Source organism: Pelodiscus sinensis, chromosome 3, assembly GCF_052426305.1.
Source record: "Pelodiscus sinensis isolate ZL-2025 chromosome 3, ASM5242630v1, whole genome shotgun sequence".
Lineage (NCBI taxonomy): Eukaryota > Metazoa > Chordata > Testudines > Trionychidae > Pelodiscus > Pelodiscus sinensis.
In genome coordinates this window covers 129,411,573-129,437,672 of record NC_143054.1, presented here as the reverse complement: position 1 = coordinate 129,437,672, position 26,100 = coordinate 129,411,573, and the positions used below count along the sequence as shown (strand labels likewise).

The 26,100-nt window shown below is 44.4% G+C and overlaps 1 protein-coding gene across 2 annotated transcripts in view; it reads right to left on the bottom strand.

The window, feature by feature from the left end:
• Positions 1 to 14,867, bottom strand: part of EDARADD (EDAR associated via death domain) — a 29,121-nt gene extending 14,254 nt beyond the window's left edge. Inside the window, exons 1-3 of one of the 2 annotated variants that reach the window (XM_006122070.5) lie at positions 14,318 to 14,484; positions 7,334 to 7,392; positions 4,382 to 4,421 (exon numbers count right to left, since the gene is read on the bottom strand). In XM_006122070.5, coding sequence (XP_006122132.1) covers positions 4,382 to 4,421; positions 7,334 to 7,392; positions 14,318 to 14,348 — 130 coding nt within the window. In that variant the 5' untranslated portion in view covers positions 14,349 to 14,484. Of the gene's footprint in view, positions 1 to 4,381; positions 4,422 to 7,333; positions 7,393 to 14,317 lie in introns of both variants that reach the window. The other variant, XM_089777368.1, reaches the window with a different exon arrangement.
• Between the last annotated feature and the right edge of the window lie 11,233 nt (positions 14,868 to 26,100).

Below are 26,100 nucleotides of genomic sequence, written 5' to 3'. Positions count from 1 at the left end.
GCACAAAGGCCGGTAACCTTTCATGTGCCACTTGGGCCCTCAACATAGGACTTAAGTGATGCATAAACCTTTTGCTGGTCCTGTGCACAGGGTTAAATTTCATTCTGTGATTAGTAAGGCCCTAGTCCATTTCAGCATATGTGTACCTTTGAGTAAATGTGTAAATCCATGTGTTAATTGCTCTGCTGACTAGGGATGAACTGCTGATGTGGGGCTCAAAGAAGGTTATCCTAGACACATCAGAATCCTCTAAGACTTTTATAATATTGAAGGACTTTTTAGGGACCAAAGTGCATATCAGTTATTTGCTCACTTTAGCAATAAGAATCCTTTAAGAAACAGTGCATTGCCCCAACTGTTCTTGTCTTCTCTATTATTCCTGGGAGGGAGCATGCACAGAATTCACATCCCCCAAAGATTTCTTTGCTTTCTGACAGAGAAGCAAAGGGAAGTGCAAGAGCAGTCATGCACCATTCCCTAGCAGTGTGGCTACATTGGTTTGAGCACGTGGTAGAAGAGGTAAATCACCATGTGGTTGGGGACAGCCCAGCCAGTGACACCTATCCTGAGCTAAAATAAGCTTCAAGTTCTAGGCTGGAGAGGATAGGATATCCTATTCCCCTGCAAGGAGTGGCTGGGGCTGTGTCATACTGTCCCCCAGCTGCAGGAAGCTCAGCATCCTTCTCTACTTCTTGCCTCCATCACCCCTCAGCTGTGCATGGAAGGATCGCTGTACCAGGAGCTGTTCCCCCATTCACCCAACCCCTGTACACCTGGACTTCTTATACTCAGACATCCCTGTCAAGCCTCATCTGGTACATCCAGAACCCCTTCGTCCTCTATATCCAAACCTCCACCCACTGAACCTCAGCCTCTGCATCTGGCATCCACCTTCACCTAGACCACCTCACAATGAACTCTTTGCATTCAAACTCCCATACTGATGAGCTCCACACCTCTGCACTACCCTGAGCCGCTACATCTAGACCCCCAGATCACTGATCCCCAACTAGCTGCACCCAGACTCCCACCACATCGAGCACTCCTCTAGTACCAACCCCCACATTGAGACCCCACACACACCCAGACTCCTCTGAGGAGCCCCCAACCACCTACACCTGGAACCCTGCTCCAATGAGCATCCATATCCCCACACACCTAGACTCCTCACTAAGCTACCTGCACTCAGAGGTTCTGCACAGATTCATCTCACTGCACATATGGATACCCCCACACTGAGCCCCTCAACACTTGGATCCTGCTTGGTTGAGCCTGCTTACTCCACACCTGATGTACCTGTCACAGTGTGGCAAGGTCCAAAGGTGTTTCTGGGGCAGACCCAGGCCTTGTTTATGTCAGGGTTGGGTGCAGCCTCACTGCTGAATCTGTATCAGGGTGGGAGGTGGGTTTGTTGCAGGGTGATTTCCCACCTTTATGCAGTCAGGGCCTGTGTTCTCCACTGCCATGCTGGAGCCTCTGCATTTATTTATTGACAAATAAAACGTGTAGAATTTTGCAGAGTTTTAAAATATTGTGCACAGAATTCTTAATTGTTTGATACAGAATGCCCTCAGGATACTCTAGTTAGAGAAACAGGACATACATACTGATAGGGTTGCCAGATAGTTTAACCAAAAATACCGAACACTCCCTCCCCTCCCAAAAAAACACCAGGAAAAAAATTCTGTTGAGAAAGAAAGAAGGGGGAGACCAAAGTTGTTGAGCAAATAAAAATAAAAATCAGCATGGCCCTTTAAGAAGACGCTTTTTTTCCCACCGGCCATTTTGTTTTTCTATTCCAACCGCAAGACAAGCCTCTGCGGAACCAGGTAAGCAGGGGACGGGGGGTCCAGGGGCTGGACCTGGTTGTTGAGTGTGTCATAGTATTTGGTATTTTTGCCTCCTGTCAGGGAAAAAAAAATCAGAAAATACCAGACATTTTAAGTGTCCAGTATTTTCTGAATATTTTTTACCGGACAAGAGGCGAAAATACCAGACTGTCCGGGTCAATACCTGACACTTGGCAACCCTACATACTGACTTCCTTATCTCAGTGTCCCTTTCTGATGTAAAGAGTGCAGCCTTACATTTAGACCAAAAAAAAATTCCCCCTTATTTCCCTTAGAATTTTCCATTATTTATTAGACCGTTGATCCCTAAAATCCAATAGCTTTCCTCTGGCTGCGGCTGTGGTATCTGACACAGGTTCCTTATTGATTAAGTTAGGATTCAATGGCAAAGAATTCAGCTGACATTACAGAACACAACCTCCAGAATTTCTTGATTTATTCTTTTGGCTGTTGCCTCTAATATTTGGGAGAGGGCATAACTAAGTGAACTTGGAGAAAAAAAATATAAGGCCTACTCCTGCAAGATGTTGAGCACCCTCCACTCCCATTAACTTTACTGAACAAGAGGGTTGCGCCCAAGAAAGCTCATGATACCATCTACATGTTTTGTTAGTCTTTAAAGTGCTACTAGACAATTTGTTGGTTGTTTAAGTTTTTCCTCTTACAGGCTAACTCGTCTACCCCTCTGAAATTTATTAACTTTAATATGAGTCGAGGGTGCACAACGTTTTAAGGGATCTGGCCCTAAGATGTCACATGATTTTTAAAGGAGGGCCAGATCCTGTACTCTGTTTAGACAAAATTTTCATTAAAGCCAACTGGAATTTTCCCTAGATACTGACTTAAGACTCAGGCCCTTACGCTGTATGAAGTAAACTCTTGTAACACATTTTATTCACTTAGGGTACATTTACACAGCTCGCTTATTTCAAAATAAGCTATTTTGGATTTTTTTTTCCCTGAAATAGCTTATTTCGAAATAGCATGTCTACAGTACAGAGAAGCCTCAAAATTAGTCCAAGGCAGGTTTCCCTAATTTGGGTGTGCTACCTCAATTAAGAGCCCCAGGAGGGCTCTAATGTTGCTTTTTATTTCAAATCATGTTTAATAGTGATGAAAATGTATGCTCTTGAGCAGACTAACAGGCCAATATCTAAGGAACAATCTAAGGTTAACGTCATACAGTTTCCAAACCCACAACAGTGGTAGACTTAGCAGAAAATTATAAGAAAAACTTGAGATTGCAATAGTTAACAGGACATTAGTAAGTGTTTCACATCAATTCCCATTCCGAGACAGGAAATACTAAGCTCCATTAATGCTTTTTATATCTTTACATGATGATGTTGAAATAGGCACTAAAATTTCCTTTCAAAAGAAAGTGCAACAATTTCCATTTCCCTTTCATTTTACTTAGAATTCACTGCATTAAAACATCATATTTTAAACAACTTTGGAAAAGTTACATTTTTATTTAGCAATCTGATTTTCCTTGGAGAGGAAGATATTCTTAAGGCATTAGTTCATTGTAAGAAAAATACAATTTAGATGGAAAAGCAATAAGGAAACTACAAAAATTTAAGCTTCAGAGGGGTTAATCGCGTTAGGCTGTTTCAGCAAAAACAAGGAGTCCTGTGTCACCTTAGCCTTTGAGGTGCCACAGGACTCTGTTATTTTCACAAAAATTTAAGAAAGTTTAAGGAATATCACTTTGAAGAGGTGAGCAGTCTGCCTGCAACTAAACTTGTTCGAAGTGTCCTTCCTTCTCCCCTCTAATCTATTTCCCTTCTTCTCTTGGTATCCTCAGTGGCACCCCATTTCTATTGCTAGCTCTTTTAAGTCTCCTAAATAATACTCAATCCTCCTTTGGAACCCGTTTTAGTTTACCCAGCTCATTAGTCTTTATCCTAACTTTTTCAGTGGGTCTTCCCAATTGGATCACGAATCCCTCTTCAAGTTTTACATGAGGGGATTCAGAACAATATGCTTGGAAGAGTTCTAAAGCCCAAGAGACTCTCAGGGCATTCCTTGGAAGGAAGCCTGCAGAAAGGTCTGGGATGCAGAAAAAAAAAATTAAAAAATAAAAAAGAAGTCAAGGCAGCTGGTATGGTAGAAGGACTAAAGAGTTAATCATGGAATGGTTGCAGCACTCAGGATTTGATCAAGACATGTGACCAGTGGATATTTCTGTGCTCCCAAATGAATTCCTGATTACCTGCAAGCACACAGCTAACCCTTTCAAAGTCACTTTTAAATTATTTTTATTTCCCTCTAATCTGTCTTCTCAATCCTATTTTTCTTTTGTGGTTTTGGCCTATTAGAGCTTACTTCAAAAGGTGAGAAACAAGATCTTCTGTTGATATCATCAGCTTTTAGATCAAAGCTGAGCTCAATTGGCAAACATCAGAGTCAATATTAACAGCCAACTTTTAAAACCAATTTAACTGCATAAACTTTTACCAGGTACAAATACAAATACAAAACTACCGTAATATCCCAGATTTATAATAGCTGGAATTTGCTGTGCTTACGTTTAGGTAGCCTTGTGTCTTGGACAGGATACTTTTCTGTCTGTTCAAAAAGACAAATGTTTGTTATTTCTGGTATTAGATAAAAAAAAGTACATTGAAAACCTTATAATTATCACTATGACTTTTTAAAATGGCATTTCAGTTTGCATAAATATAGTAATGAATAATTAGAGATCGGCAGATATTAACACAGTTAGTTTGTGGATTATTTACAATCCGAAACTATATAGTTTGATGTTTTGCTGCAGTTTCTTGAAATACAGTGTGGCTTAGTGGAGTAAGCACAAGACTTGGAATCAAGAAATGCTGAATTTTAATTTTAACACTGCCACTGGCATCAATTTGTCCAGGTCAGATTCTCAGTTTATTAGTGTAGTGGTTCCCAACAACTGATCCGTGGACTGGTGGTAGGCCGTTAACCTCTGCCTGCCGGGCTGCAGCACTCTGTCAGGCCACACCCTCAGCTGTGAGCTGCAGCTGGAGCCAGGCCACGGTGCGGCTGTCTCTACTGGGGCAGCCTCACCATTGCCCTGGTTCCAGTTCTATGGCAGCTATGTGGCCTGGCCAGCGGGGCCACATGACTGGTGGCTGCTCCAGAGGGTGGAGCTGTTCCTGGGGCAGCCAGACTGCATGGCGGAGCAGAGCTGCCTAGCTGCGCTCAGCCCCAGGAAGTGGCTTGGGGACCTCTAGCAGATGTGGCTGGGGTGGAATAAGGGGCCAAGGCAGGAGAAGCCCTCTGATCCAGAGTCAGCACCCCACCAATTTCAGCCTAGCCTCTCCTGGCTTTGTGCCCCATTTCTTTTCCTTCCCTCCCTTCTTCCTCTTGGTCACAGTCCCATTTCTCCTGCCCTGCATGCTGTACCCCTTTGCCTCTCTCCAAAAATTAGTGAAAACTAGAACTATTCTGCAAAGCATCTCATCTGTTTAACAATATATGCTTTTGATCTTCCCAGCCACACAATGACATGTATTGTGCGTTTGCAGATGCAATGTAAACTAACACGTCACCGCTTAAAACTAATTACCATAATAATCATGCAAATAAGTTAATTATCACAATGAATATGCAAATGTTTCTGTGCCAGTCTGCCAATAGTTTTTGAATGAGTTTGCTGGTCCGCAGTATAAAAAAGGTTGGGAATCGCTGTACTAGTGTGTATCAAGAGTAACTACAGTGAAATCTTTGTTATCCAGCACTCTGTTAACCGGGAAATTCTGTTAACTGGCATTGCCCAAAGCCACAATACTGCTAGGTCTTCAGGCTCCTGTCCATCTGGGATGTCATCAGCAGGCGCCTCCTTCCCCCTCAGCCTGCCTCCTGCTGCCAGGAGATGGATCAAATAAGCTTTGTCATCTGGTTCTTTCAATTAACTGGCAACCCCCATTCCCCATGAGTGCAGGTTAACAAAGCTTTAACTCTATATTGATTTCAAAAGAGATTTATCTGGGATAAAGCTGGTTATTACAAGCATTCTTTATTACAAGTATTCCTTACTAAAGAACAACGTTCCCTTTTTGAAAATTAAAATTAAAACCTGATTAAAATGCAAACTAAAATACAGCTGATCAATTTATGGATATATCTTCTGATTTACAGCATAGACATTCAGATTCAAGACTCTAGTTTACTAATAGATCTGACATCTTCTTGCCCCCATGGTACCTCTAGTAGCTTCCCTCTACTTTTTATAAAATGCTTCCCTCAGCTTTTTATAGAATTTCTCCTCATTTAAAAATTGATTTGCATTTGTATCAACCAGACATAATAACTGTACCCCAATTAAATATCACACTCTTTAATTTAAACAATCACAAGCCACAGAATAGCCATTCCTTCATCAAGGTCTACTAGCATGGCCCTTTGCAGCAACCCATTAACTTCAGTGAGACTCAGCATGCACTCCTGGGTCAGCTCTAATGGATCGCACTACAGGATCAGGATCTAAATTATTGAACTGTTTTTCCAAAAAAGCCACAAAATATCCTCTCTGTTTTCTGCTGATACTTCGGTACTAGGCTTCTGAATGGGAAGAGGACACCCCAGAGAAATGAATATTTTTAATTCTCATTATTCATGTTGCTGCATGACAAATCTGCCATTTACAAATAAGTTAATGTTCATTTAAAAACACCCATGCTGCAACATTTACATGAATATACTCTAGGCTGCATAATCTAATATTATAATCAGCCTCTTTTTTATTTACTATTTCCCAGAGTAAACAACCTAGAGTCAAACTCAAAAAGTCCTCTTAAAGATTACAGAACAGTTGAATATTCCATTGACCCAATATATTCCATGTGGCGACATAAGATTTGCTTGTCTGAATATATTAGGACATACCAACAAAGAAAAGCATGTACTGAATGCTAGTCAGAGAAATATCTCTTCACTCAGTTCACCTTACAGCCTTGGTTTTTGTCACATGCTTTTCTAACACATTATCTAGCAATCAGCCACAATTTAAAGGAAGCACATAGGCTGTATATAAACAATATTTAAGTTTCTGGATGAAAATCTCATACCAATTTCCGGGGAGATCACAGTACTATGATGACAGTATTATAACACTACTTAGAATACCCAACAGCAAACATGACCCCATTGTGCTAGGCACTGTATAAGGACATTGTGAGAAAAAGTCCCATCCAAAAGAGATTACAATGTGAATATGGTTTTCACCCATGATTATTTTTTGATTTATTCAAGATATGTTTGATAGGTTTTTTTGGTTTTTTTTTAATTTACAATTGGTAGATGCTCCCTCCATAAAATTTCAATAAGTACAATGGTGCTAATTTCCTAAAAAATCATGTATGTGGCCAGTTTCAGTCAATCATAATTTAGAGTTTTTGACAGTATCCCAAAATTAAATAACCATAAAAACTATAAACTAAATAATAAATAACAAAATATTAAAGATATATTGGAAGCAAACTAGATGCACCTACCATTTCTAAGGAAAAAGTACTTGGATCTGTATCTTCTATTGGCTCTTTTGCAGCATGATCTGCCAAAAACATATAAGTAAACTCTTTCATATTATGCTTCTCAAACTGTGTCTATTGGGTCACATATGCACCTTCCATCATCATCTCACCAAGATGAAACTGTATAGCAATTACGCAGGAGTTCATTTGTAATGGGAAAACATGTGATAAAGTGCAAAGGATTAGTCATAGGTGAGAGCTATGTAACCGTGCCATTAGTTATATTTAACAACAAGGAGGCACACATAACTATTTTAAAATATTATTTTTTTAAAGTAATTAACAGTTCAACAATAAATAATTAAACCCAGAAAACAGCTAAAATGGATAAAACATTCCTTTCTCTGAATAATATATTTAGTTGTGCATTAGCAGCCTTCTCCAAAGTAGAAAGTAAGGGAAAGTAAAATTGGACTAAAGATGAACTACATTTAACTGCTTCTGTTTTACAGAATTTATTAATTTCAGTAGGGGAGTATTTTTAGCAATTTTTGAACTTTATGTAAATGTTCAAAAATTGAGATTTGGGGGACTTTCTCTTTGAATATGCTGTAACATATACTCTATTGAGTAATGTCTCCATAGTGTTATCTAGTGTGGCTTAATGTTGTATTGTTTCAATCAGCACTATGTTAAAATGCACTAAGAAGCCATTAGTATACACCAGCAGGTTCTATGTAGACCAATTAACGTGCAATATTTTAGCGTGTTTTTTAAAAAATATACCCCATAGCGCACATTACAGTAGACAAGCTCCTTAAATACAAGTAACCATTTCTGGGATTCTTCTGTTAATTACTGGATGAACACCAATTCTTTTGGGAGTGCTTTAGTGATGTTTATTGATTAAAACTGAAAATTAAAACCAGAAACTTAATGATTCCTTCACCAAAGTATATGTAAATACTCGGCAAATTAATCCTCATCATCCCCCTGACAAATCATTAACTATCATCCCACTTTTACATAGTGCTAAACTGAGGCATAAGAGGTGCATCTTGACCAAGGTTACACAATAAGTAAGTGGCAAAGCCACAACCTGAAACCTGAATTTGAAACTCCCTGTTCCCCTTTTCAGTCACTACACAACATTCCCTAGGACTGCCTATTCCACTACGCCCAGTACCTACATACTATTAGAACAGGCTCTCTTCTCCTGGCAAGAAGGATGTCAACATAATTAAAAATATTTGAATATACTGTGGTGGGATTTGGAGGGTCAATGGGTGCTTTTCATCCTTCTGGTTTCCCCTTCCCCCAAAAAGACCCCATATCACAGCAATCCTCCTCACCATCAAGGAATACTAGATGCCATGTCGTTAATCTGCCAGAGAAGATTAATTGAAAACAAATACTAGAGGCTCAATTCCTGCCAAACCTAAACATCTGCTCACTCCTGGATACATCTCACAGACATTTGGAAGCAAGTCTTCCGATCCTAGTTTTCAGACTTGTGCTAGTGGGGCTTGTGCTGGCATGCTAAAAATAGCTGTATAGGCATTGCATTAATGTTGCAGCTTGGGCTTTCAGGCCCTCGCAAGCTTGAAAGCCTGAGCTACAGTCCAACCTAGTATCTACACAGCTAGGGTTAGGGTTAGGGTTAGCACACTGGCACAGTCTTTGAACCTTTGCAGGGAGGCTTGCTCCCAGATGAAGTGTAGCCATACCTTTCAAGCCCAGTTAACCTGGGAAGTGAATGACAAAGCTCATAAGATAAACTCTGAGCTCTACATTGGCAACGGGCAGGGTGGTCACTGACACGTCTTCAAAATACCTGACATTTGGATACTTCCAGGAATATTGTTGATCTGCCCTCACCTACATGACCCAGCCTCCACTGCTGTGACTTCCTACATATAATGCCCTTGACAAGTGACAAACTCTTCAAAATGCTTCCTCCATTCAGCTTTGTCTCACTACCAGGCAGGGTGAAATCACAGAAAGACAGAACTATCTGACTTAAAACTAAACAAATGGCCTGTCTAGAAATGTACTGCATGGCTACTAGTCTGTCAGCTTAGTCCAAACATATTTTTAATTAAAAGTGGCATTTCTGGACCTACTTTGACTGCATGTGTGACACTGGCAATAAGGAATTCAGATCAATTCAGTGATTTTACTGGCACAAAGTGTCCAGTGTTGATGAAGTGTAAGAAAATATCAGAGATATGAAGTAGGCCTAAGAAAATTGGTGCCATGGAAAAGGGCTCCTAGGTATTCCAAAGACATAGTTTGTTTTAAAAAAATTATACTCGACAAAAAACCAAGCGCACTTGGAAAAAAATAAGTGCACTTCTAAGTACCATATTGATACTGTTTCATTATTAAGTAGATGCTACTATCATTGGCCTAACCAAGAAGGTGACAGGATGCCCTGCACCTTTAAGAGCAGTAGAGAGCCAGGGCCAGCCAATCTTGTTCCAAGGTGCTTCCCCTTGAAGTCTCCTATGCATGAGAGGGCTCCTACTGGCCTTACTTGAGACACTTTTTTTAATTCTTAATGAAGTCATTCTTTGTTTACAAATCCTCTCATTTCTCCATTTTCTTCCTTCTCCTGTGTAAAAGCATGATATACTTGCAGTGCTGCCCAGGCCTGCTACTTGTTGGAAGAATATCATTGCCTGTACTTCAGAAGCCAGATTCTCAGCTGATCTAAATCAAGATACTTCCCTGTCTCTCAGGGTATTCTCCTTTCCAATGAGAGAAACCTCAAACTCTTGCTTAAGCAGTGAAGCTAACGGACTTGAAATAATATTTCTAGCTTGATGTAATTTCTTCTAATACCATGCAAGATTTAACAAGCATTCGGGAGTCAGGTTCATTAAGCAAGAAGGCAATGCTCTTCTTTTAACTGCACAAGCACTCATTTTGCATTGAATCTGTTCAGACACTTTCAATTAGCTGAGCAAGGTCAAGTTCTAGCTCAGATTAGTAGCCTCACTGCCACTATTATTCTTCATTATTTTCAAAACAATAGCATCTGGAGACCCCAATGGCAATGGAGATCTCATTGTGTTAAGTGCTGTACTTCAGGAATGAGCAGTAAATGACATGTCGGCAATGGTTTGCTCCCCCCGGCCAATGGGAATTGCAGGAAGCACTGTGGGCTAGGCCATAACTTCCTGCTGCTCCCATGGTCGTACCTGCAGACATGCTGGTAAATAAAGCATCTGATGAACCACCAGGGGCTAACCCTGATGAACCATGTTAATTGGTAGGGGCTGAAGCAGCTACCCACTCGCCGTGGCCCACCACAGGAAGGGGCTGCTCCTGCCAGCCAGCTGAAGTAGCCCTTGTCCATGGTGGGCCTGCAAAAAGGGGCACTGGACTGGACCAGGCCTGCCTTGGAACCCTATCCATCGCCCTTTTAGTCGGTTAACCGGTTAAATGATGTTTAACTGGTTAACCAATTAAATGGGATTATACATCCTTAGTTCAGTTTGTGTACTGCTTAATGCCCACCCCTGCTGTACATAGTAAGAAGCAATCACTGTGTGGTATAGTTTGCACTGTACACAGACATTACTATCAGTTATTTTCACAGCCAGAGGAATGCTAATAATGCGATGCGTTATTGGCATAAGTTCTTGCAAATAATGTCAGAAGTCTATTTCTATATTTATTTAGAATTAGAAATATTTAGATTTTTCTACCCATTAGCTCTTCCCAGTGACAGCTTTAAGGTACCTCAGCATTATGAACTGGGTTTACACCTGCAAAGAATAATTGGTTATGTTGACACATTTTTTGTGAGAATTTATACCACAGGCCTCCTTTACTGTTGCTCCTGTTTGGACTAGGATTCTTGAGTCTGATTCTCAGTTACATTAGGCTTTTTGTGCACCATTTTAAATGGGAGTCTTATGGAAATGGGCCCCTCCTTTGCAGCAGGCCTGTCAACCTAGGGTGGGGCAAATGCAGCAGCTGCCCCATGGCCCTGTGATACAAAAGGACCTGAGACTTCCAGCAAGTGGCCAGAGCCCTGGGCCCTTTAAATGGCCACTGCAGTGCTGGATGGCACATTCCAGAAAGCACGAAAGGGCTGGTGGGGAGGGCTATTCCCCACCTTGCCCCTTTCACCCGAGACCCTGTCCCTTCTGGGTGCGCAGAGCTGCCCCACCCTGCCCAAGGGTCCAGCAATTCTGTCTGCCTCCCAGCTTTGCTCAGAGAGTTTTTCTGGCTGGTAGAACTGGCATAGAAATCTACACCACCCATGCTGGAAATATAAGGAATGTATTGGGTGCTGTTATGGTCATGGCAATAGCTTTATTGCATCTGCTTAGAGTCTCCACCAGGATGAGAAGAGTAGCTGGAGTCGACAGGAGAGCAGCCCCATGCTGACCTTACCGCATAGAAGCCACTGCGGTAAGTACGTTGACTTCAGCTATGCTATTTGTGTAGTTGAAGTTGTGTAGGATAGATCAATGCAGGGAGGAGGGAAGTGTAGTGTAGACTAAGCCAGAGAATCAGTTCCATGATGTCTTTCTGACTCACTGACTCCTTAGTTTTAAATATAATCTGAAAACATACCTCCTTCCTTTCTTCCTGCTAATATTTTTTTTTGTTAAACTTGTAGTATTTAACAACGAATTAAGCAATTAAAATTAGTGTGGTCACAAAATACTGTATGAGTCATATTGCACAGCTGGAGAAGTAAGAGTCAAAGGAGAGGAAAGGAAGTGACATATCTCCAAGTACTTTTCACTGAAATCCCCATAACTTTAAAAGTTTCAAAGATATTAAGGTAAGGAAGGCCTATAGATCATCTAGTCTAACCTTCTGTATAAAACAGACTATAGAATTTCCCCAAGTTACTCCTGCACTGAGCCCAATAGCTTGTGTAATTTTGGTATCTTGAAATCCTACGGTCTCTGTGTTGGAGAGAGCTCAAGTTTTGTTCACCTACACTACTTCAATGTCTACACTAGCAGGTAGTAAATGTTACACTGTCTTAGCATAATTATCAAATTAAACCGCACTGGTGTTGTAAGCCCCACTTAGTTACACTGAAACAATCTCAATGTAATTAGACTAGTACAAATGGACAAGCCTGGTGATATATTACCCTAATCAACAATGAGGCTGTGATCAGGCAAAGACCATAATAAACACAATGGAGCATTATGTACAATTATACTACAGTGCATTATATTCTGCCTCTCGATTAACCTGTTTACTTTTGGTAGTACATCTCTCAGTTTGTTACAAATGGTTTAAACTCTGCCACTGACTGGACAGAAGTTGTTGAAGCTGAAATAGTCAAACTCAACAGCCTATTTTAAAGGTCAGTGCTCATCAACTTTGAAAATGTTAACCTTAACCACTTCCTCAAACTTTGGTTTGACTAGGACAGAGGTTCTCAAACTGTAGGCCAGGACCCCAAAATGGGTTGCAACCCCCTTTGACTGGGGTTTCTAGAACTAGCTTAGACTTGCTGGGACCCAGGGCCAAATCCCAAGCCCCACACTGCCCAGGACCAAAGCCAAAAGCTTTCAGTCCTAGGTAGCAGGTCTCAAGTTACAAGCCCCCCTGCCTGGAGATGAAGCCCTTGAGCTTCTGCTTTGCTCCCCCTCACCCCACCCCACCCTCATGGTGGAGCTCAGGCTTTGGCCCCCCTCACCTGGGACAGTGAGGCTTAGGCAGGCTCAGGATTTAGTCCCTCCTCCTGGGGTCCTAAAGTAGTTTTTCTTGTCAGTAAGTGGTTGTGGTGAATGATGTTTGAGAACCCCTTGACTAGAATAAAACAGATTTGTGTGTGTGGGGGGGGGGAGTTAGCACATATTAGCTAGCACAAACTAGTCTATATTATAACTCTAGAACAGACAAGGTGTATTTCAGCATATGCTAAATTCCACCAGCTCAGAACAAGCTAAACTGTTAGCTAGCACAAATGGGGGGGGGGGGGGGACGACTCCCAGCCCTTCTTGTCCAGACAAGGCCAGGAGTCCTTGGTTAACTCCCAGAAAACTGATAATATAGTTTAAAATGTTAATACTGCAAGATCTAGAATCTGCAAAAGTTCCCTGAGGCAGACAACTTTTTGGACCTCTTTGTAACAGCCAGCCTGTGTTGTACCTTTCAGGGGTGCTGCCAGGTTTAATTTATTCTTGTCTGAGCATATGAATCACCAAACACCTTCAGGTCCTCAGAGACTATGCAAATGCAAAGAATGATTTTTAATATTCTTCCAAAGCTCTCCTTCATGCACAGTGCTGGGAGAGGAGGAGGGCTTGGGGCAGCCTACCTCAAAAACAAGGCTGCTTGCTGAGCTTAGTTTTTCCTTTTGTTTAAGCTAGACAAACTATGTAACAGTTTAAAGACTAACAAGATGGTTTAATAGGTGATGGGCTTTCCTGGGCCAGACCCACGGAAGCTCATCACCTATTAAACCATCTTGTTCGTCTTTAAAGTGCTACATAGTTTTTCCTTTTGTTTTAGCAAGATCAGACTAACACGGCTCCCTCCCTATTACTATTTGTCTAGCTTGAGAGTTTTAATAGGCAAATAGGGATAGAAATGTAGCCGTGCTAGTCTGGGGTAGCTGAAGCAAAATGCAGGACAATGTAGCACTTTGAAGACGAACAAGATGGTTTAGTTTCCTTCGGGAGAAAATCTGCGAGCACTGATCCCATCCCCAGAGTGGTGGGGAGAGCCCCTCGCACCGATCAGCTGTGCGCAGAGAACCCAGCCAGGCGCACGAAGCAAACACACAGGGCCAGACGCAGAGCCCCCTCTCCACTCGCATCTCAAGAGGGACGGAAAAGCCGCCCGGCCCTGAGCAGGGTCAGGAGGCTCTGACCAGCCTAGCCGCCCTCCCGCAGCTCCCCACAGACTCCGGATTCCCTCCTTCTCCTCCAGCCCTGTCCCGGCTGCACAGAGCTGCCTCTCCGCCCTGGCGGCGCGCACACGCCCCCAGACTCCCAGCCGCCGCTCGGGGCACTTTACCTGCAGGCAGAGGGTCCTGGAGAGAAGCCATCGGGTGGGTGCCGAGGGGAGACTGCAGCCGTGCCCAGCGAAGACTGAGGCTGAGCGTGTGTGTGGAGCTGGAAAATCCCCTCTAGGCCAGCCGGGCAACCCCCACCCTAAATCCGAGCGGGCGCTACTGCCTCCCTCTTTCTTCTCCACTTCCTGGTTGGGTGTTGAGCAAGTCGCGGCTCTCTCCCTGGGGAGCGGAAGCTGCAGGTAGAGCTGAGGCTGAAAGCTAGCAGAGGAGTGTGAAAGAGAGAGAGAGAGCGGTGTCTCCCCTGCCCCCGGTTCTGGGCCGTCCCTTGGAGAGGCTTTTCCCCTGCCACCAACTCTCATTCAGCCTTCATCTAAAACCATGCGGATTTTATTCGATTTTCAGGTGCATGAGTTTGCTCTTCCTCTATAATGAGCGACAATGTTCGTTCTCCCCTGTAGATAGTTGGGTTTTCTTTAGATGTATACATATCAAAATTAGATTCAGGAGAAGTAAGTGTGTGTGTGTGTGTGTGTGTGTGTGAGAGAGAGAGAGTCTCTGTGTACAAAAGTATGCATGTTATAAAAACGGACATATGTGTGTGTATAAAAAATACATGTGAGCATTTAATATTCCAACTCATTTTTCTCTGTTATGTGAAGATAATGAATAAATGTATAGTTGCTTTTTTTAAAAAGCATAATGTATCTGCATTAATTTGACTATCTATTTTCCAAATGTGCGTCTCTCTGTGTGTCCATCTGTGATTCTGTTTGTTCAAAAACTCCTCCTACATGGCAAGACCACCAAATTTGGTAAGCAGCTTCCTTTTATCTTAACTTAAAGCAAGGGTGAGGTTTGGTTGTGTCAGGACCATAGGCGTGTGCACGGGGTGTGCCCAGGCACACCCTAATGTCTGGGACCAGCCAGCAGCTACTGGAGGAAGAGGGGGATTTGTGACGAAGCGCCACAGCTCCTCACTTTAAATTCCCCACAGCCATCTAAGTGGGCACTGTGGAGCAGAGAGAGCGCATACGTGGCGTCCTCAAACGCCGTGCAACAGGTGAGAGGGGAAACGCTGGGAACTTTAAAACCCAGTGGCCCAGCTCCAAAAGCAGCTGGGGCCCGACTACAGATGGTGGCCTGAGCTATTTTTGCAGCCCAGCCCCCGCCCTACAGCACCATGCTGCGCTCTGGGGGTGCCCCCGCCCATCCCGGCAGCACCACATGGCGCCCATCCCGGCAGCACCCAGCCCTGCCGCACCACGCAGCACCCCAGGGGTGCCCCACCCCGGCCCTGCAGCTTGGGCTGGCTCTGACTCCAGCCCTGCAAGCTGTAAGGCAAAAGCTGAAGGTAAGGCGGAGGGGGAGGGAATAAGAGAGAGGGGTGGGAGAGGAAGGGGCTTTTGTGGTGGGGGAGGGTGGAGGAGGAAGAAAGGGGAAGAGGTGGAAGGGGCTTGTACGGAGGGGGTGGAGAGGGGGAAGAAAGGGGAAGGCACCAAAGGGACAGGGTAGAGGAGACACAAATGCTAGGGGGAAGTGGAGACAATGAGGAAAAGGGCAGGAGGGGAGGTGTCAGTGGAAGGGGGTACAGGGTGATTCTGGAAGAGGAGAGGGTAAGGGCATTGGGGATTGGAGGGGGAGGTGCTGGGAGAAGGCTTGACAGAAGGGGAGGGCATGAGGAAGGTGGGGTTGGAGCAAGTCATATGTGAGGGCACAGGGGCATGAGGGGAATGGGGCAGATGGTGGTGAGGGGATGGGCATCAGGAAAAAAGGGCAAAGGGGGCAGGGGCAGTGAGGGAAGGGGGAGTCACCAGGAGGGCGCAGGAGTAAAGGAAGGTTCAGGTGCCAGGGAATTCTGGGGGTGAAGCAGAAGGGCAGACATCTGCAGGGGAGGGACCAGCACCAGAGGAGAGAGGCAGGGCAGGTGTGTAGAGGGAGTTGTTAGGAGAGGGGATGAGGAGGGGTAGCTCACATGATCAGAGTGGGGCTACTGGAATAGTGGGCATAGGGGGGAGAGAAGGGCTAGTGGAGAGAGGCAGGTCTCAGGAAGGCTGAGGGCAGTGAGAAGGGCAGGAGTCAGGACAGCAGAGGAGGGTGAGGGGTTGTGGGGGGAGCAGGCACCAGTGGAGTTGATGGAGCAAGGGGAGGAGACATGGCAGCAGAGGGAAAAGGTAGAGGTTTATACGATATTTATTAATAACTTGGGTGCCACAATGGCACATCCAAACAAGCCACAGGAACTCAGTACTGGTGCACAACACAAAATTCATTCTGCTCATGGGAGGAAATTCTGAGAGAGAACACTTCCCCCAGCCTCTCCACCTCTGTATTAATGTCACACACATTGGGTTAATGCAATTGCAGGATAGTTGCATAGGGGAGGATTGGGGGGCCAAACTAATCCCTATTGGTCGGAGGATGGTGGGAAAAGTCCTTGTGGGGGGGGGGGAGGAGTCACATAACACTTTTTACTTTTGGTCATGTGCCCATCTTGCCCGGAGAGGGTTACCTCCAGAGGCGTGGCTAATGGGGGTCAGGGGCGTGGTTAACAGGGGTCAGGGGTGTGGCTAATGGGCGGGGGTCAAAGTACATTTTTTAAAAAATTCTTTGGGTGCACACCCTAATGAAATGTGCTGTGCACGCCTATGGTCAGGACGATGGGGTATGCCTGGAATTCGACTGTTTCTAATCAAATGGAAAGGGAGCAGGAGCAAAGTGACCAGCTGGGGGTGGCACCTGGTGGCTTCCACTGCCCAGGCCAGCCTTGGGGAGACTAGGGTTGCCAAGTGTCCGGTTTTTGCCTGGATAGTCCGGTAATTGCATCTTCTGTCTGGTGAAAAAACAAAACAGAAAATACTGGTATTTTCTGTTTTTCTCGGAAGAAAGGCCAGCAGGGACATTTTTCCCCTGCTGTGTCTGACAGGTCCTTTTTTTTTTTTTTTTTTTTTTTTTTTCTTTTCCCCCTCAAAGTTTGGTCCCCCAGTGGTCTTTTTTGGTTTGGTTTGGTTTGGTTTGGTTTGGTTTGGTTTGGTTTTCCCGCTCAACCAATCTTTCCCCCGCAATGTTCAGGATTTTTTCTGAAAGTATCTGGCAACCCTAGGGGAGAATCCAGCTGGACACTGCAGGCCCTGCCAGCCCCATGGAGTCTTTGTCCAGCCAGTGCACCCACTGGCCAGCTTTGGGGAGATGGCAGCTGTGTAGCAAGGCCCCCCCAATCCCTCACCTGACTCCTGTAACCCCCAGCCCTGCACCGAGCCCTCCCCTGCTTTCACTCCTGCTCCTCACACCCCACACACAGCCCCGGACCTGAGCCTCTCCTAGAGTACCCGAGCAATGCTAGGTAACTGTGCTAGTATGATATACAGGCAGTCCCCGGGTTACATACAAGATAGGGACTGTAGGTTTGTTCTTAAGTTGAATTTGTATGTAAGTCAGAACTGGTACATATTGTAGGGGAAACTCTAGCCAAACATTTCTCCAGAGCTCAGTTTTATTCTCCCACACCTCACTTCCCTCAGTCCTTTATTCTCAAGCTGAGGTGTCTACTGAGAAAAGCCGCTCCGCGTCTCCCTGGTCTGCTGGGGGGGGGGGGGGCACTAGCTTCGCGTCTCCCTGGTCTGCTGTGGGGAAGCAGCTAGTGCGGGGTTGCCTCACCCCATTTGTAAGTAGGGATCCGATGTAAGTCGGATCCATGTAACCTGGGGACTGCCTGTATATTCCGGCACATAAAACAATATAACACTGCAGATAGGAACTGTAATAAATATATTACACCACACTGTACGATCTAAATATATTCCCTGATCCCTCAAATAAAGTTATTTACAGTGGTAAGTTATCGGTGTAATTTCTGCTTCATACTCATCTGATGAAAAGGGTTTTACCCATGAAAGCTCATGATACTATATATTTTTGTTAGTCTCTGAGGTACCACAGGATTGCTTGTTGTTTTTAAAGTTACAAACACAGATACCCCTTTTAGACTTTTTACCATTCAAGACACTGCACGAAGTGGAAACCCATCAGTTTCATGAAGAAACCTGCATAGATTCAAACAGACATCATCTTCTTTTCCAAGTGCAAGTAGATGAATTTTGGCTTGAAAGTGAACAATCCATTACAATCAACATACTACACAAACTACAATGAGAAATTGTGCCACACGCTCTCAAAGAAACTGAGGAACCATCTAATCAGCATCCTCTATAATAAACACAAGAAAATCAAGAATGAGCTCTCAAAACAAGAGATCTTACACAAAATTCCACGTAACTGGTCTTTACCAAAACAAGATAAGCCATTTACAGTGCTCACTTTACTTCCCTGCAGGAGAAAAAGGGTAACAAACTATCTAAACTCCTATATACCACAGGGTACTACATACAACTATGGTATCCTCAACTCACCTAACAACATTGTTGATCTATCCAACCACTCACTTAGGACAGATTCTTCTGCCAGGCTATCTTGGGGACTCTTTCTGCTCCACCAACCCCACACACATGATACAATTCTGCGGTGATCTGGAAACCTACTTTCAGAATAACTGCCTCCAACTGAAGGAATATTTCCACCTATGATCATTGCATTGACCCATAGGACTCCTCCTACCAACACTATGGCTACATCTACACTGGCATGATTTTCCGAAAATGCTTTTAACAGAAAAGTTTTCCGTTAAAAGCATTTTCGAAAAAGCACATCTAGATTGGCAGGATGCTTCTATGCAAAAGCACTTTTTGCGGAAAAGCGTCCGTGACCAATCTAGAGGCGGTTTTCCGCAAAAAAGCCCCGATCGCCATTTTCACGATCGGGGCATTTTTGCGGAAAACACTACTGTGCTGTCTACACTGGCCCTTTTGCGCAAAAGTCTTTCGGAAAAAGACTTTTGCCCGAACGGAAGCAGCATAGTATTTCCGCAAGAACACTGACGATCTTACAAGAGATCTTACAAGAGATCGTCAGTGTTCTTGCGGAAATTCAAGTGGTCAATGTCGACAGCTGGCAAGTTTTTCCGCAAAATCAAATGATTTTGCAAAAAAACTTGCCAGTCTAGACACACTCTACCAGTATAATTCTACGTGGACTCCTGATGATCAAAATGACAGTCTGGATTTCTACAGTGATTGTTTCCGCAGTTGTGCACAGACTGACATTGTGAACAAGCAATATCATGTGACATTTAACCTCAATCATGCAGAACGCAATGCTATCCACAGCCTCAAAACCAATTCTGACATTATAATCAAAGAGGCTGACAAAAGGGGTGCGATAGTAATCTTTAATAGGTCAGATTACAAACAGGAAGTTGCCAGACAACACCACATTTTGTAGGCCTCTTTCCTCTGGTCCCACTGAGGAATACCAAAACAAACTATACCTTCTGCTCAAGATACTCGCTGCTACAGCTTGGGAACAAATCTACACAAATACACCCTCCAGAGCCCTGACCAGGTATATTTTATCCGCTACCCAAGATCCATAAACCTGGAAATCTTGGATGTCCCATCATCTCAGGCATTGGCACCCTTACAACAGTACTATCTGGCTGTGTTGACTCTCTCCTCAGACTCTATGCTACCAGCACTCCTAGCTACCTTTGAGACACCACTGACTTCCTAAGGCAACTACAGAGCATCAGTAATCTTCTTGAAAATGCCATCCTGGCCACCATGGATGTAAAAGCTCTTTACACCAGCATTCCACATGAGGATGAACTACAAGCTGTCAGGAACACTATTCCCAATGATGACAGCACACCTGGTGGCTGAGCTTTGTGACTTTGTCCTCACCTACAACCATTTCCAATTTGGGGACAATTTATATCTTCAGGTCAGCAGCACTGATGTGGCTCCACAATATGCCAACATTTTTATGGATGATCTAGAACAACATTTCCTCAGCTCCCATCTCCTAACACCTGTCCTCTACTTGCTCTATACTGATGCTATCTTCATTATATGGACCATAGGAAGGAGACCTCTGAAAAATTCCACAGGGATTTCAACAATTTACATCCCACTATGGACTTCAGCCTGGACCAGTCCACATCAGATCCACTTCATTGACACTACAGTGCAAATAAATGATAGTCACATAAACACCATCCTATACCAGAAACCTACTGACCACTATTCTTACCTACGTGCCTCTAGCTTCCATCTAGGACACATCACATGATCCATTGTTTACAACCAAGCCCTAAGATACAACCAGATCGGCTCCAATCCCACAGACAGACAAACAACTATAAGATCTTTATCAAGCATTCTTAAAACTTAAATATCCACTTTGGGAAGTGAAGAAACAAACTGACAGAACCAGACAAGTATCCAGAAGTCGCCTTCTATGGGTCCAACAAGGAAAATGACAGAACACTGCTGGTCATCACCTACAGCCTCCAGCTTAAACCCCTCTGTGATATTGTTTACAGTCTACAACCTATCCTGGAAAATGACCCCTCACTCTCATAGACCTTAGGAGACAGGCCAATCCTCGCTTACAGATAGCCCCCCAACCTTAAGCAAATACTTACCAGAAGCCACACACCATACTACAGATACAATCACCCAGGAACCTACCACTGCAATAAACCCTGTTGCCAACTCTGTCTACATATCTATACACTAGCGACACTAACACGGGACCTAACCATGTAAGCCACAACATCAGGGGCTCATATAACTGCACATCCTCTAATGCAGTGGTTCCCAAACTTTTCGGCATCATGCCTCCTTTTTGGTTTTTGAGAAACCCTCACACATACACCCCATAGCAGCAAAGCTTGTTGAGTAAAAAAGAAAAGGGGGGGAACTAAAGGGGTGGCTGGGTTGCCTTGCGCCCACTCCTCCCTGGAATTTCTTCATGCCCCCCAGTTTGGAAACCCATGCTCTAATGTGATATATGCTGTCAAGTGATAGCAATGCCCCCCTGCCGTTTATATTGGCCAAACTGGGAAGTCTCTGTGACAAAGAATGAATGGACACAAATCCGACATCAGGAATGGTAACATACAGAAACCAGTAGGGGAATGTTTAACTTCCCTGGATATTCAATAATGGATTTAAAAGTAGCCATTCTTCTACAAAGGAATTTTATCACCCAATTACAGAGGGAGACTGCTGAACTAGAATTCATTTACAAATTTGACACTATCAACTTGGGCTTGATTCAAGATATTAACTGGTTAACGCACGGCAAAGTCAATTTTCCCTGCCTTTGCTATTCACATTTACACGTCAAAAACTATGAATGGGATACATCCAGTGCACTTAATTAGCTTCATTAACACTGATCCTACAATTGCCAGGTAACTGTTTTTGCTGTTTTATATACTCTAGATTCTGTAACTTCCACTCCAGCTCATCTGATGAAGTAGGTTTTACCTACGAACATTCATGATATAATATATTTGTTAGTCTGAAAGGTGCCACATGGCTGCCTATTGTTTTAAATATGCCTAAAGTTAGGGCTCTGATTCTGCCTTGTGATCCCTAATATGTGGATTAAAAGGCAGGGTCAGGACTTGATTTCACTTGTGCTTTCTGGGATCTGGCACATCCCCATCAAACTAATTAGTAAGCATTGTTTTTAAAAGGCTTTCTTATTATCAATTGATGATTTTAATGTAATGTATAATATCTCTTTGTTTTAGGAATCTTCAACATTTATTCTGTTACAGCCTATATTAAGCTCTCCCATTTGGCAGAGATTTTTTTAAGTCATATATTGGATTTAATTATTTAGGTCAATAAATATATACATCAGCAGCCAAGATATTTCAGTTATATGTTAATATAGCTTTACATCATTAATTTTTATGATCAACATTTGTATTTTATTAATCTAGAAGATTTACCCTGTGTTGCTCGGGTCCCTAACTCAATTAATTTTTGGTTTTTAAAAATAAAATGAAAATGTACATGCTTCATTTGAATTATTGCTCTGGGCTATGGTTGGGGACGAGCAGTTCAGTATGCAGGCTGTCCCAGGGAAAGAGGACTACCTCAGCCTTCTCTCACTGCAACAGCTTTGGGTCAGGTGAGAAGCTGCTTCATCTCCAGCGGCACAACCGGGAGAGAGATGCGTGACGCCCCAGCTGGATCAGGTTCCGTTTCATCTACCCCCTGCGCTCCCCAACCAGAGTGAGGAATGCAGCAAACTGTGCACTTTCCCCTTGCTCCTTGACTAAGGAAAACAGCCAGCAATGTTCCCATATGCATTGGGGAGGGAAGAAGTTCGGCCCCCCAGCCAGTCCTTTTCACCTGCCTGGTGATTCTGTCTCTTTTCTGTATTGTTTTCTGAGAAGCAATCCTATTCCTGACATGTTCCATTTTCCTGGCACAATCAAACTCTTATCTTGCATTAAGTTATGATAAGAGGAAGCTAATCTGTATACTAAATTTAGTGGTCCTAGCTCTTATCGTTTATGAGGTATTCTTGAAGAGAGAGACAGACAGTCAAACTCTCTCAAGTATATAGTAGATTTTGGGCCAGTTGTACTGTTTCACCAGAATAAATCCACTAATCAATGGATTTTCACAGATGTAAGTAAAAGTAGAATTTGGACGTTAATATACAGCCATACACGGAATTGCATAGTTTTAATTTTCCATATTTCATACACAATAAAACTAAAGAAAAAATAAATGCTCAGTTGTCCTAATTTTCATAAATTAGTTTCAAATACAACATTTTAATCTATAATTTGTTTTTTCAATAACACTTTACATTTCTTAACACTTTTTCTTTTGTCTCAGTTTTATGGATCTGTGAAATTTAATTAAAGAAACAGTTGCAGAGAAATTTGCCTCTGTAATTCCAGTGCATCCTGCCAGGTCCTTTATTTGAAAGGACCAAGATTCCAACCGTCCTTTTACTGATGTAAATGAAAGTTCTGCCATTGAGTTAAATGGCTACAACTTTTGGTTCCTAGAGAGTTCAAAATTCCCTGTTATTAACTGGGGATGTGAATGGGTAATTGGTTAACTAGTTACCTGATAAGCATCATGCTACATGAGTGATGCTTACCGGTATGAGTTAACCGGTGCCTGGGAGCAGACCCCTGAGGGTCAGGAACCACCACCACCCCCCCACCTGCCCTCTCTCTCCTGCATGCAGGGCTGCCCCACTCCACATGGGGGGTGGGCCCTGCAGTGACAGCAGAAGCTGGCCCCTCCATATTCAGGGCTGCCAGTTCCCCACATGAGCTGGCCTCTCACTTGCTGGGCTCCTGGCTTCGCTGCCAGTCCCCACTGATCCGGGGAGGGCCAGGAGCAGAAGCTGCCCCCCGCCCCCCACCATGTGTGGGCTCCACCCACACAGGGGAGGGGCAGGAGAAGAAGCCATCTCCCCCATGCGTGAGGCTAGTCCCCCATGTGGAGGGACGGTTGGTAGCAGCAGCCCAGCATGGGTAGGAGGGGGCAAGAGATTCTGCTTACTGGTTAACTGATTAACCAAGATTTTACATCCCTATCATTAACACCACTTGTGTATTTCTTAGTGATTAACAAGTGAAGGAAAAGTACTTGCCTGAGCCATATAATTTGAGTCTCTTCATCAAATTCCTCATGATACTGTTTGACTTTGATGGTTTTCTGTGTAATTTACTGTTGAAAGTACTCTCAGAAAATGGTGGATTCCCCTTATTTAAGAACCCAGAGCTTAGTCAGCAAAAAAAATTGCTGACTCTGAACCCTTATCCAGATTTCCTTTGAAGTACAAACTTTTTTTTTGGTTTGACCTAATAACCAGACTAAGATCTGGAAAGAAAAGAAAACCTGTTTCTTCAGCACAGATGCATATCAATTCTAGATCAGTGGTAGGAGTCTCTCCTAATATTGTTCCGTGGTAGACAAGAATATACTGTAGCTAAGAATTTTCTAGATTCCAGGTTTGCTAAGCTTATGCCTCAGCAACAGGAATGCCGTGCTGTGGCAGAAGATTTGGTTGCATACTGTTGTTATGCACTGTTCAGTGGCTGCCAATTCCTAGAGTGACCAGATTTCCCATTTTTAAAGGGACGGTCCTGTATTTAAGTCCTCTTCTAGATGTCCTGTATTTTCTACCTATTCTCTCTCATCAGTGCTGGTGGGTCATACTTCTGGCTGGATCCTTGCTCGCCAGCTGCCCACCCACCAGCAGTGAGTGTGGGGAGGTGTCCTGTGGCTGGCGATGGGGGTAAATGTGCAAGGCTGGTGGTCGGGCAAAGCTGCAGCACGTGGGGCCAGCCACTCCCCCTGCTTGTCCATCAGTTCAGTCCCTGTTGTGTGCCAGGTTTTGGCCAGCAGGCTCCTCCTTCCCTGTTTCCAGCCAGCACTGGCTGCTCCCTGCAGTAGCTGGTGAGCGCATGGGCAGGCAGTGACTGGTTATGTATCACCTCTGCCCTTTATTCAGTGGCTCTTTTCATGCTTCCCCTCTCCTGGCTTGCGAACAGGAGCAGCTAACGGGGTTTGGAGAGAGAGTTCTCCAGGTAAAAGAGGAGTAAATATGGGACCCTTGTTGTAAGTGGCTGTCTGTAGTGTGTGTTTGCGTGTGGGGGGTTATTTGCTGTGTGCTGAGCTTGTGTTTGTTTGTTTGAAGGAGCTTCTAAAAGGTTTGAAATCTAGAAGCCTCTGTTAATTGGCTGAGCCTCAGTCAGGGGGAGAGGCTACCAAGGCTTGATAAGCCTGTGAGTCAGCGACCAGGGAGCTTGTGAACAGGAACAGCTAACAGGAAGTTTGGAGAGGGAGGTTAGAGGGCACTTGTGACTTCTGACCTTCTTTAAACCTAACTTTTATAATCTATATTCTAGACATTTAATAAGCCCAGTTTAGACTTAAACTTATTCATAAGAAAAATGGAGACAGAAGCCCAGCAGCAGAGTGGGGGCTAGCCTGTTTATTGTGTTGAGTGTAACATGTATGATTACTTGCCCTGTGGGCGGGTGGCGTATGTGTGCACCCATTGCAAGGAGCTCCTGACCCTCAGAGATTGAGTTCGGGCTTTGGAGGCCAGGGTGGCTGAACTGGAGGAGCTAAGAGAGGTAGAGAGATGTGTTGATGAGATTTTCTGGGACACTGTAATACTGTCCCACCTCCAATCTGAGAGCCCCAGTGCTCTAAAAGAGTGTAGCGGGGTGACCCCCTTGTCCCCCGTGCGCCCCGCCTCTAGTCTCTTTCGTATGTCTTTGGGGGGGTCCTCTGCATTGGCCCCCTCCCTCCGCACTCTCTCTGTCGGTTCATCACACGGACATTCCCCGTCGTGCAGCTCGTGCCGTCACTGCCCGCTGTCTGGCCTGTCTCAGCCTCCCGGTGGCCGCTGAGTAACTCCCAGGCTCTCCCTGGGGCGTCCCGCCGGGATTGGAGTCACTCCTCTGGGCTCCTGCTGCATTGGGTGCCCTCCACTCTCCCTCTGCCTCGTCACCGCCTGAGGGGGTTGAGAGCACAGCGAGCTCCTGCTCTCTTCCTCCCTCCCCCCGCCCATCTCCTCCCCATCTTCTCCCTTTTGAGCATCCCGCCCGGCGCCCTGCCCTCTCAGGCTGAGCGTGCCAGCCGCCCTCTCCTGGGTCGTAGGGCCCGCCACTTGCGTTCCGGACCCTCCAGCGCCTGCGCTGTTGGTGCGCCGCTTGTCTTCAGCTGCAGCCGCCGCCGCTTTCCCAGGGCTGCCAGCACTCGCCAGATCGCGAGCACCAGTGCGGGGATCAGTAATCCCGTCACAAAGAGGATGAAAGTCTCAAGGGAACAGAGCATTCAATGGGAACAGAGAGAAACCATCCCGTAGTTGGGACCCTCCTTCCAGAGGACGT